The sequence below is a fragment of the Pygocentrus nattereri genome, chromosome 29 (genome assembly GCF_015220715.1).
Source record: "Pygocentrus nattereri isolate fPygNat1 chromosome 29, fPygNat1.pri, whole genome shotgun sequence".
NCBI classification, from domain to species: domain Eukaryota; kingdom Metazoa; phylum Chordata; class Actinopteri; order Characiformes; family Serrasalmidae; genus Pygocentrus; species Pygocentrus nattereri.
Window position 1 is genome coordinate 8,525,185 of NC_051239.1, and position 12,744 is coordinate 8,537,928.

General features: G+C 42.2%; 1 protein-coding gene across 3 annotated transcripts in view; it reads right to left on the reverse strand.

The window, feature by feature from the left end:
- adgrd2 (adhesion G protein-coupled receptor D2) overlaps positions 1-10,290 on the reverse strand; it is a 56,141-nt gene extending 45,851 nt beyond the window's left edge. For all 3 annotated transcript variants that reach the window (XM_037536097.1, XM_017687208.2, XM_017687209.2), the window contains exons 1-6: positions 10,162-10,290; positions 8,660-8,738; positions 8,227-8,276; positions 7,971-8,031; positions 4,931-5,179; positions 2,068-2,700 (exon numbers count right to left, since the gene is read on the reverse strand). In XM_037536097.1, coding sequence (XP_037391994.1) covers positions 2,068-2,700; positions 4,931-5,179; positions 7,971-8,031; positions 8,227-8,268 — 985 coding nt within the window. In that variant the 5' untranslated portion in view covers positions 8,269-8,276; positions 8,660-8,738; positions 10,162-10,290. The remainder of the gene's footprint in view (positions 1-2,067; positions 2,701-4,930; positions 5,180-7,970; positions 8,032-8,226; positions 8,277-8,659; positions 8,739-10,161) is intronic.
- Positions 10,291-12,744: the final 2,454 nt, after the last annotated feature.

Here is a 12,744-nt window from a genome sequence, read left to right on the forward strand (position 1 = left end):
CTAAAACACTGCAATTTCACTTCGGGAATAATACAGTTCTTTGTATCTATCTGTTTGTCTGTCTGTCTGTATGTTTGTCTATCTATCTATCTATGTACACTGTACTGCCAAAAGTATTCGCTTGGCTTCACAAGCATATGAACTTGAGTGACATCCCATTCTTAATTCACAGGGTTTAATATGATGTCGGCTCACCCTTTACAACTATAACAACTTCAACTATTCTGGGAAGGCATTGCACAAGTGTTAGGAGTGTGTTTATGGGAATTTTTGACCGTTCTTCAAGAGGCATATTTGTGAGGTCAGACACTGATGTTGGACAAGAAGGCCTGGCTCACAGTCTCCGCTCTAACTCATCCCAAAGGTGTTCTATCGGGTTGAGGTCAGGACTCTGTGCAGGCCAGTCAAGTTCTTCCACACCAAACTCGCTCATCCATGTCTTTATGGACCTGCTTTGTGCACAGGTGCTCAGTGATGTTGGAACAGGAAGGGACCGTCCCCAAACTGTTCCCACAAAGTTGGGAGCAGGACATTGTCCAAAATCTCTTGGTGCTGAAGCATTAAGAGTTCCTTTCACTGGAACTAAGGGGCCGAGCCCAACTCCTGAAAAACAACCCCACACCATAATCCCCCCTCCACCAAACTTTACACTTGGCACAATGCAGTCAGACAAGTATTGTTCTCCTGGCAGCCGCCAACCTCAGACTCATCCATCAAACTGCCAGATAAAGAAGATGTAATTCGTCACTCCAGAGATCACGTCTCCACTGCTCTAGAGTCCAGTGGTGGCGCTTTACACCACTGCATTCTACGCTTTGCACTGCGTTTGGTGATATTAGGCTTGGATGCAGTTGCTCCGCCATGGAAACCCATTCCATGAAGTTTTCTATGCACTGTTCTTGAGCTGATCTGAAGGCCACATGAAGTTTAGAGGTCTGTAGCAATTGACTCTTGAGTTGCTGTCGTTCCCAATTGCTTCCACTTTGTTATAATACCACTGACAGTTGACTGTGGAATATTTAGTAGTGAGGAAATTTCACGACTGGACTTGTTGCACAAGTGGCGTCCGATCACGGTACCACGCTGGAATACACTGAGATTCTGAGAGCCACCCATTCTTTCACTAATGTCTGTAGAAGCAGTCTGCAGGCCTAGGGGCTTGGTTTTACACACCTGTGGCCATGGAAGTGATCAGAACCCCTGAAATCAATGATTGGGATGGTGAAGTGAAAACATTTGGCAATACAGTTTATATAATTGCAATTTTTTTTGATTATTAGAAAATCTGCCCATTTATTAATTAAGTTTGACTTAGCAGGGCGTGATTTAACTGGATGACGCAGGGAACGTCTTTGTTAATGCCCACATGTGGCCAGCTCAAGAGGGGGTGTGCGTTCACATCTGTTGACACGCCAGAACAGCGTAAATGCAGCGTAAGTTCAAAATGCACAATGCTAAGTGTTGGTTGGAGTATTGTGAAGCATGGTGTCACTGGACTCTGGAGCAGTGGAAACATGTTCTCTTGACTGATGATGTGTGGTGGATAAATCTATGTTTGATGGAACCCAAAAGAGCGCTACCTAGCGGAATGTATAATGCCAACAGTAAAAGTTTGGTGGAGGAGGGATAATGGGCTGGGGCTGTTTTTTTTTTAAGGTTTGGGTTCCTTACTTCCAGTGAAGGGAAATGTTAATGCTACAGCATACAAAGACATTTTAGACAATTATATGCTTCAACTTTGTGGTAACCGTTTGGGGAAGAGCCTTTCCTGTTCAAGCACGACTGAGCCCTAGTGCACAAAAAGAGCTCCATAAAGACATGGTTTGATGAGTCTGGTGTGGAGGAACTCCAGTGACCTGCACAGAGCCCTGACTTCAACCTCAACCCCCCTGACCTCAACCTTTGGGAGGAACTGGAACGCTGATGTCCATGGTTCTGGAATGGGATGTCCAACAGGCTGACATGGGAGTGATGTGTAGGTGACAGGTGTTCGCATACTTTTGTCTGGACAGTGTATCTGGTTTCTTCACAGCTTGTCCAACTGTGATTGCGCAGGTCTTTACTCACCTGGGCACTGCATCACCGCGGCCACCTCCTTCACCTCATGGAGGGTCAAGTTGAGCTCCTGCCAGCTGAACAGCGGCTTCGGTTCCAGCGGACTCGTGCAGTCCTCGAGCCTCCGGATCTGCTCATCGTCCAGCGTCACGTCCCAAAAGTTTACATCCGTTATGTTGCCCACAAACGGCTCCGTGAAGTTTCCACCGAACGAATCCTGGTCTTGTCCCAGAACAAAGATCCCGTGCCCGTGCATGTCCCGGGACGGCTCCGTGCCCGTGCCCCACTCCCCTTTCTCTCCGTCCACGTAAACCGCCCACAGTCCGTCGCTCTTGCGCCACGTGACGCACACGTGGTGCCACCGCGCGTCGTTGGGGAACGAGGCCCGGTACGCGTGGTGCCTGCCGTGCACGATCGGCGCCAGCAGCACGCGCCGCCGCGTCTCGTCGGCGCGCGCGCGCAGCTGGAACTCGTTGGTGAGCGCGCGCGTCGCGTACGAGAACAGCGTGGACACGCTCTCGTGACGCGCGTCGAACTGAACGCGCGCGCACGTGCTCGCGGAGGCCAGCGGCGGGAAAATGGCTCGAGCGCGAGCGTGGCCGTACGTGGAGTCTCCGGTGAAGGACAAGGCCGAGAGGAGGACATCTGTGAAAGGAGGAGAAAAGGAGAGGGTGGACACAGAGCTGACGAGGGCAGAAGAGCCGAGAGAGAGACTCTAGTCAAACCAGGAGCGCTCTGTCCTGCTCGGGGGCTCTGGGACAAGCGGGGGTCGTCGGCCCTACAGGCTCAGTAGCTAACGCACAGTGTCCAGTCAACAGCTCATACAGCCACCATTCACCGCCATTCCCGTACTGTACAAGCTTAAAATCAAGCTGAGGTTAATGTCACATCCGCCAGGATCGCTTTCAGATTGTCCGTTCCACCTTAAATTGTGCCGCAGTTGCGTTCTGGTGCAGCACCATTTAAGGTGGAACGGAAAAGAAGCTGGCAAACAGGACGTCAGTTTCAGCCTCACGAATTAAACCGCTGAAGGACACTTTCCGTTCATTTTATGTCGCAAAACTCTTTAAAAATGTACTTTTGTGAGTAAAGTAGCGTTTATCCTTCAGATAACGTTATTCTCCGGCTGTGAATCCAGATACTCAGCGATTTCCACCTGAAATGACTGAGTAGCTGACGGAGATCATTTTCCCCATTTAGTAGCAGAAGGGAAAGCTGAAAAAATGGCTTAAAATGTTTTCAGTAAAATCTTTGTTTCAAGCCGTTTTCATTTTCAGTAAAATAACAGAAGGTTAAAAACTAGAGGAGGGTAATCCAGGTCCAAAAAGTAAAAATCCGCCCCAGGATTTTGTTCCAACTGCCAGACTTCTCTAATTTGCTCAAACCAGCAGGAAGGTGTTCAGGCAGTTGGAACAAAATCCTGGGGCGGATTTTTGCTTTTTGGACCTGGATTACCCTCCTCTATCCTTCTCTAACAGTACTTTTGGTAACAGGGTTGAATGATCAAACTTTATCCAGGTATCCAGATCAGTTTTTTTGCATGTAAACTGAAAACAGAATGAAATTACTGACATTGATGCTCATTCAACAAGAAAACAACAGAATGATCCAACTGCCTGTTTATATCACAGTAAACGGAACGTTCCGTTGTTTTACAAGGGGGCAAGTTTGGGAAACAGGGTTGCGCGAAACGTAGGGCACAGGTTAAAATGACTTATTTTGTTAGATAATTTATTTTATATATATTTTTTAACTCATTATTTTAACATTAAACCTCTTTAACCAAATAACATTGTAATTATGGTGATTTTAATTAATTATTTAATTAATAAGAGAATCTCAATGTCAGTGGATGGTGGATATGGACAGTGTATTTGTTATTGTGATCATTTAAATGCTAAGTTGTCTAATTTTATGTTAAGTTAAAGTACAGACCACCTTTTATCCTGTTCGTCAGTGTCACTGCAGTGCTGAGAATGACCCACCACCCAAAAAATAGTACCTGCTCTGTGAGGGTGCATGGGGGTCCTGACCACTGAAGAACAGGGTAAAAGGGGGTAACAAAGTATCAGAGAAACAGATGGACTACAGTCTGTAACTGTAGAACTACAGAGTGCAGCTATACAGTAAGTGGAGCTGATAAAATGGACAATGAGCGTAGAAACAAGGAGGTGGTCATGATGTTACGCCTGATTGGTATAAACATTTCATTTTTAAAGTTTAAAGTTGTAAGTTGTACTAGCCAGTGCAGGTAAGCAAACCTGAGGACAATTTAAATTCCATCACAAATTGAAGAACCTGTAATATAGTAATTGTAGCTAGTAACCCATTTCTGAAAAAGACACCATTAATCAATGAAACATATCGCTGTTGTCGGGACGAAACCTCATATCTCCATTTTTCAGTTTTTGACCATTTTAAAAGGGCCTGTTGCCCTTTACATTGTGTGTAAATTCAGTGATGAATGGACTGAAAGAATGACTCAAAATGACTTTGAAAAAAGTCTGGTTCCATTGACTTACATTAAAAGTAAAGGAAGTCTTTTCCTTCTCCTGTAAAGTTACCGTTTTGGAGATACGAGGTTTTGTTCCGACAGCAGCCATAAGCAACACTAATACTCTTATTATCACTAAGGCACAGCAGCCACATTTATCAACGTTCTCAGAGTACAAATACTGATCTATTATCAGTTTCGGCTATTTACATTCTAATGAACAGTTAGGAACCCTGATCACAGATCAGCTCTGATTTTAAACGCTTAATGAGTGAACAGAGAAAAGTCCAAGACAGAAATTTAGCTTATAGGGGCAACTTGCCCTCAAACTACCGATATTTCAGCCAAAAGGGTAAAAAATGCCTGTAAACGTCTACTCACTCTGTTTGGATAGGGTCACTGTGGATGTGGGGGCCAGACTGTTGCTGATCCTGACCCAAATGGGACCCTGCATGTTGGCCTGATTGAGTAGCTGCTTTATTCCATCTTCATCCTCCAGCTGTCCCAGAACAGTGATGGAGCTGAAGCGGCTCTGACAGTAATGCCAGGCCTGAGAGAAGCTGCAGGATGCGTTCACAAGCTGGAAGACCGTATGTGAGCTCAGAAACACGTGGGACTGGTCCCCAGGGCCTGTCGTGGGAGAAGGTTGTATGCTTTATTATGATAGGGGTTCCCTCACATTGTGTGTTTTTCAAAAACACGGTGTGCTTATTGGCTAGAGATGCAGAGTGACATCAGGATTATGTTGGGTCTCATCAGTATCAAAAGTACATATTTACTTTAAAAAGCATATCAGTACAGGACAAACCTTTAGATTTGACTGATTTAGATTGGATGATGTAATTGTTGTACTCTGGAGGAGCAGAATTTTTAGGCCACGTTGGGTTTCTTTGCTAAAATATCTGCATTTTACTCATTTTACTGCATTTGTAACCCCTGTACAAATAAATGTTACATTTCTCTGTAATGCAGGTTCAAGTATATGTAGTCTCAATTGCTTCATTTTATAAACATTTATGTATTGGAATCAGCAGACATGACAATATCAGCTGCCGGCTTAAGCCAGTGTATGCGCATATAACACATAAGGGCGGAAAGAGTACAGAATCCAGTATTGCTGTATGGATAATTCACTTAAATACACATAAGTACTAAAGTACTAAAGTACTTTATATTATAAATAAAAAGTTAAGTGATACTTTTTAAATCCCACATACGGGGAAATTCCATGTCCGCATTTAACCCATCCGTGAAGTGAAACACCACATACACACACACGCACGCACGCACACGCACACGCACACGCACACGCACACAAGGGGACAGTGAGCACACTTGCCTGGAGCAGTGGGCAGCCCTATCCACAGCGCCCAGGGAGCAATTGGGTGTTAGGCGTCCTGCTCAAGGAGACCTCCTGGGGACTGAACCGGCGACCTTCCGGTCACAGGCCCAATTCCCTAACCTCCAGCCCATGACTGCCCCGCTAAGAACTAATGAATGAATTTAATTTTAGTTCATTGGCTACTTAAGCTAACCTATTAGCCTGTTAGCTAACCTGTTAGCTTATATTAGCTAAATTAGCTAGCTGACAGGCACCAGCACCATAACAAGCAAAAGCTTAGGTTTATTAAGTTGTTGTGCTTCAATGACGAAAAAGAAAATAGAAGCCTGGTAACTATTTAACAAAGACAAGCTATCCGGAAATGTTATGGCCTCTTGTGGTGGTAAGCTAAGTGAACTTTATGCTGTGTTCATTTAAAGTTCGTAACTCAAAAGTTCCTCTTTAGAAAGCGACTCGGCTTGGAAATGGGAAGACCGGAACTGTGCGTCAAAAAAGTGAAAAACCTGGAATCCTCAGTGAAAGCTAGTAGTGTTAGCAACAAGCTAGCGAGCTAACGTTAGCGCTGTGGGCGTTAGCTTTAACATTTGTGAAGTATTTACCTTCTCAAAACAGTGAACTTTAAAGCCAGTGTTACAGATTAAACCATCTGTAAAAGGGGAAGTAGAGAAGAGCTTCTTATTAACATTGACGGTGTGAGCAGTGATGTAGACTTGACGTCACATGCTGAGCTGAGTAGGAATTCAAGTAGACATTCCCAGTTGCAAGGGGCATTTTCTTTGATTTTTCCTGGTTGGAGGTGGGAAGCTACAAGCTTCAGCTGAACTCAGCATCTGACATCAAGTCATCATGACTGCTCACTTTGTCATTCGAAATAAAGTCCAACTTCTCTACTCTTAAAAGAGATCTGCTTATATCAGCCAGCGTACAGGCACGGCGGTTGGCTTACTCTGTAACGCTGAGCCAGGCTGACTGTTTAGAGGAGATAAATACATCATGAACAGTAAAGTTAGCCCAGGTATCTCTTATGTTAGCTGGCTAGCTTGCTGCTAAGAACTTGCTTTCCATGTTTTCCCCACTTTGCAGCTTGAATAGCTTTGTGGTTGGTTGGTGTAGTGGATAACAACTGTATATAATAACGCTGTAGACTGGGGTTCAATCCCCACCTGGGTAAGCCCCCTACACTATACCAATAAGAGTCCTTGGGCAAGACTCCTAACACCACCTTCGCCTACCTGTGTAAAAATGATCAAACTGTAAGTCGCTCTGGATAAGAGCGTCTGTCAAAATGCCGTAAATGTACATGAATAGGCAGAGGTTGGAAATGAAGCAACTCCATGCTATGACTTCCCACTTCTGAGCCAAGTTGAACACAGCATTATTTTGTGCTGAAAGCTAATTGAGCCAAGCTGTATTAAAAAAGGAGCGCTGTGAGGAAATGTACACTCAAGAGCTGCAATGAGAATAACTTTAATGCAAGTTCTGGTTACTGATACTGTAGGAGTGACACAGCAAGTGATACTGGTGACAAAGCTAGAAAAACGCTGCTGTTCAGTGAATTTCTGGTAGTGTTACAGACACCTGGTAGCTGGACAGAACTCTGTCACTGCAGCTCTAACTGTGCGCTCTTAAAACAGGGCTCTTTAGTAAAGGGAGTGGCTCTATAGTTTGATCCGTAAATCCTACATAAGTCCATTTTATGCTTAATAAGTTCCTTTCATGGTGAAATGGTTCTTCTGATTGATGGAGAATGAGTGTATGGTTCTATATGGAATCTTTATAAAATGGTTCTATATAGCACCAAAAAGGGTTCCTCTATTGTTACAGCCTTGGCATCTTAACAGTAGAAGAGCCCTTTTTGGTGCTATATTGAATGCATTTTCTATCCATCTGAGGAGCCATTTCAACAAGCAAGGAACCATTTAAGCGTGAAATGCTTTTTATATAGAACTCAGGGTTTAAAATAGCTAAATGGCTGAACAGAGCTATTCCCTTTACTAAAGAACCCTTGAAGAATCATCTTTTTAGGATTGCACTTCTATTGTGTTTAGCAAAAGTCTATAGAGTAACTCAGTGACTCACCCGCAAGGCACCTCTCTGAGGAATCTGGCCCAGACTGAACTGGCTCACATATACCAACAGCCTTCATACGGAAAAAAACACAGAAAATAACAAAGTCACAAAGGCGTTTTAGTGTGTTGCATTTGGTACACCTTAGTAGGAGCTGCAAGATCATTTTTAGCACTAGGGCCAACACATTTTGGACAATTACAGACAAAATGGTTTATATTTATTTGATATTTTAGAGATTTTGTAATCTAATTTTATGCGATATTACCATTGCTTTGACCAAAATCACCATCAGTAGCACAGGAGGCATCTTCCCATCTGGATAAAGCAAAGAAGAGCAGTAAGGAATAACAATCAGCAACCATAAAAGGCCAGTAAAAGTCATATAAGAATGAAAAGGAGCGTCTAGTAAATCAGTTGTCTTGGTCTCCAGCGTTTAGTTTGGGATTCTACACAAAAACAGACTTTTCCTGTCTGACGGACTTAACAGCACAGCAGTGATGTAGCAACTGTGCAGACCTGCAGCGAGACGGAGTTCCCCTATTTTCAAAGCCGTGTTCTGCTTTTCCCCCAAAAAACAAAAGATTACAACTTCTGCATTCTCTGCAAAACACCTCAGTGTGTCATACGTACATTATAACAGTGAAATGAAGCTCATACACTACAAGTACTTTGTGTAGGAATAAGGAGAGTGGACTTACAGGAGCGAGGGAAGCTGAGGCAGGGTCTCTTTTGTTCCTCACAGCGCTTCTCGGTGTGTGTTCTCACGCATCTGTCTTGCTGTGGTTGAATGTGAGACACAAGATGTCGGAGGAAGAAGATGCATAGGTCAGCCTGATTACATATCTACGTACTCTGGCCTTGAAACGTCAGCCTAATCAAGCTAAAAAAGTACTTCATGTGGTAACAAGCAATAGAACTGGTTTCATTCAACTAAAAAAAAATTATTACTTAAAAATTACTTATTTAGGTTAAATAAAACTAGTTAATTTACTTGTTACCACATGACGTAATTCTTTTAGGTTGATCTGACGAGCCTCTTTTTACAGTGTAGAAATGTGCCTGGTTCCATTGACTTACATTAAAAGTAAATTAGTTTTTTTTCTTTCTGTTGTGTAGTTACCATTTTGGAGATATGAGATTTTTCTGACAACAGCGATATATTTAACAGCATCAGCAACTACTCAAATATGTCATTTTTTTTGTTTAAAGTGTCTCTTTTCCTTTATTATAGCTTTCATTCTTTTCAGGAGACTTATTTTCAGTTTTTCAAAGAAATCTGCAGGGATCTTTACCACACCTCTATCCAGTCTTAGAAGTTTAGCATTTTCTGCTTTGTACAATCCAAGTAATCCCACGTTCAGTGATGTTGAGTTCTGGACTCTGGGGTGGTCACTTCACTGTTCTGAGAACACCAGCAGCTTCTCTTTCTTCCTTTTTGTCTGTTTCCTTTTCTCAGTAAGAGCTCCTTGTCAGCTACACATCCTTCCAAACCCGTAGCACTGAGTCGTCTTCTCACAGTGGAAGGATGGACAGAAACACCTGTGGATGTTTTCAGATCTGAAGCAGCTTGATGTTCTCCTCTCTCTCAAAGATGAAAGCTTTAGGTGCTCTTTATCTAAAGTGGACAGTGTTGGTGGTCTACCAGGTCTTGCAGGGTTGTTAAGAGCCCCATTTTCTCTTTAGCTTTTAAACGTTTTTTTACTTCTGTTTTGAAAACTCTTTCACCTATATTTACTAGACTTTAGATTTTTATTAGACTTGAATTATCATATATCTAATCTCAGAAACTGGAACTGGAAATTAGATAAACAAAGGCTGAGCTCTGACCTTTGCTTTATAGTATATGTTATTAAAAACATCCATTATATGATCCACTATAATCCACTCTTGAACTATAATCAACAATTTAAGACACCTAAGATACTAAATGTCTTTATATGTTTATATGCGAATGTAATCTGGTTTGTATTGACCAGATCTGAACTTTTCCTTATAGAACTATAATCAGTATTTTAAGACACCTAAGATACTGTGCGGCTTTATGTGTTTATATGCAAATGTGACCCTGTCTATTTAGTTGATTTTAAGTTACTTTTCTCTATAGAAACTATAAAGAAACTATATAGAAACTTAGTATTTAGGACATCTAAGGTACTGTATGCCTTTATGTGTTTGAGTGTGAATGTGATCCAGTATGTACCTGATTTTAAGTGTCTGTTCTTTTCTCCTCTTCTCTCCTCAGTCCAGTCCAAGCTCCAGAACCAAATCCATTCAGGACCATATCTGTGGCATCCAGTCTGCCCTGCCACCATCCACTATGTCGAGCACTCTGTGTGGGGGAAAAGGTGAGTACAGCTCGCTCTCCGTGTCCAGCCTTCTAGCTCAGCCCTCAGTTCAGTAGAGCGCTTTGTGATGCTAATGCCGCTCATTTATTAAAGCAGTCTTGCGCAAGCAGTGTGAAACTTGGCACATTAGACTTCATCAAGAACAGCAGGGGGTCCAGCACTCCAGAATGCTGCTTATTTATGTCCATTAACAGGCAAGCCACACATATGTACGTAAACACCCCAGCAGGATGCCATTTGTGCAGATAGCTTTGGGCTGAACTATATATATATATATGTATAGAGTGTAGTGCAGAATGACAACTTGTAAGTTAGTGTGCTTTATTTAAAGCTGAATAATATATACACATTATAAATGCTTGAAAATGCTCAAACTTCTAAGGTCAAACTTTAAATTCTCTTCTTGTGAAAGGGAAAATTCTACAACAACATCTTCGGGAAGACTTAGAGTACAAAGGCTGATAGAACAAAAGAAAGAATGGAAGAAAGACAGACTAAAAGGATCGGAAAACACTAAACCAAGGGCCATGTACAGAGCTGGGAGGAGCTTTCTTTGTATTCTGTGGAAACATTCAATTTTGCCACCTAAAATGTGTAAAGTACACCACTGCGCTCAACAAAGCCTTCCATTAGTATTCACCATAGGCGCAAACTCACACTATAGACCATAGGCTCTGTAGAAATACAGTAGCCATAAAATGCTATTTCCACCTGTTTTCCCTGCTCTGGAGGTCTCTCAGGCCTTGTTTGGTCAGGTGGCTGACATCTGATTATATTTTGGCAGATTTTCTGCGGTCTAATTGACAAAATATCCACATGAAATCTAACTTTTCACATTTATAGGTGTTTTCAAATCTGATTTAGATCAGATTTCATGTTTTTCCTTTCATTATTTGGGGTGCAGCGGTTCACGTGTGACAAAGTCAGTGGTGCATATTCACATATTACAGCTTCAACACAAAGAGTAGAAGCTTTAAATGACATTCAGGCAGAAAAGAGGCCTAAAGAGTTCTTGAAACTAAAAAAAAATAGATGTCTGTAATTTTAGCTTGTTTTAGTACTGCTATTCAGTTGAAACATGCTTGTATTTGAACCCCGGAGGAATTACAGTACTGTTCTCATTTCATTGTGAAGTTTTGGGAGGAAAAAAATGGTTAAATCCTTGAAATGCACAGCAGGAATTTGGCTAATCAGGCATTGTTTTTCTGTATCTAGGATAGATATAGGTAAGCAAGCTCTCCTATTGGTTAGGACTTCAAGAGCTGAAGAGATTTCAGACTTCTGTGTAAAGTGTAGGATTAACTATCAGCATAATGAACAGAGAAATCAACCAGTCATGTTTTGATTTCCAGTGTGTGAGAGTAGTATTATGAGAAAAAAATGTCACTCTGGCTCTTCTGGAAATCCTAGAAACATCACTATTTGTGAATAAGAGCTGTTATGGCAGCTCTGTGCCAGAGTTCATTGCTGAAAGAGAGAAATTGCTACTACTGCTTAAAATGTCTGTTATCTAGAACTAACAAAAAATGTTCATGTGAACCACTGTAAGCTTAGCACTGACAAATAGCTAGAACCCTACAGGGATGCTAGCGGAAGTTAGCTTCATCATAAAGGTAAGTTTTTCCTCATGTTTTGTTCGTGTTTTGACATTTATGGCCCGAATTAAAAGGCCAATAGGCATATTTTCACAGTTTCACATATTCTACAGTGACTGCTTCACTGAAAAATTTGACTCTGTCTCTGACTTTTACTGCTACAGCCTATAGTGTGTAAGGAGTCTGGTGACCAGGTCAACCTAGACTAATGTTATGTTCTGTTTGCGCTGTAGGTAATAAAAAGTGAGACACTGTTGTGAAATAGATCTTGATTGTTCTATTAGGTGTCATTGTTTGGAGATAAAGCCAGAGAGGCCAGGTTGAGATGGTTTGGACATGTGTTCAGGAGGAATAGTGGATATATTGGGCAAAGAATGTTGGAGATGGAGCTGCCGGGTAGAAGGAGAAGAGGTAGACCTCAGAGAAGGTTTATGGATGTAGTGAAGGTGGACATGGAGATGGTTGGTGTGAAAGTAGAGGAGGCAATGGATAGGGCAAGATGGAGGCAGATGATCCGCTGTGGCGACCCCTAAAGGGAGCAGCCGAAAGAAGAAGAAGAAGAAGAAGAAGACTAAGGCAGCCAATGTGAATATGCAAGCAATAGCAACTAATACAGATCAGATTTGATTGCTTGTAACTTGAAATCTGAGCAGTCGGTCTAAAAGTCTGATATAAAAACAAATCCGATTTGCCCTACAGTGTCAACAAAGCCTCGGCTGAGCGATGCACTTTTTCTTCAGTTACATTCATGATCCGTATGTCCGTTGAAATAGTTTACAAAAGCAGAAGTAAAGTTGGTTTTTATCTTGAATGAGCAATGCATAAAAAGTCTCTTCATTCTTG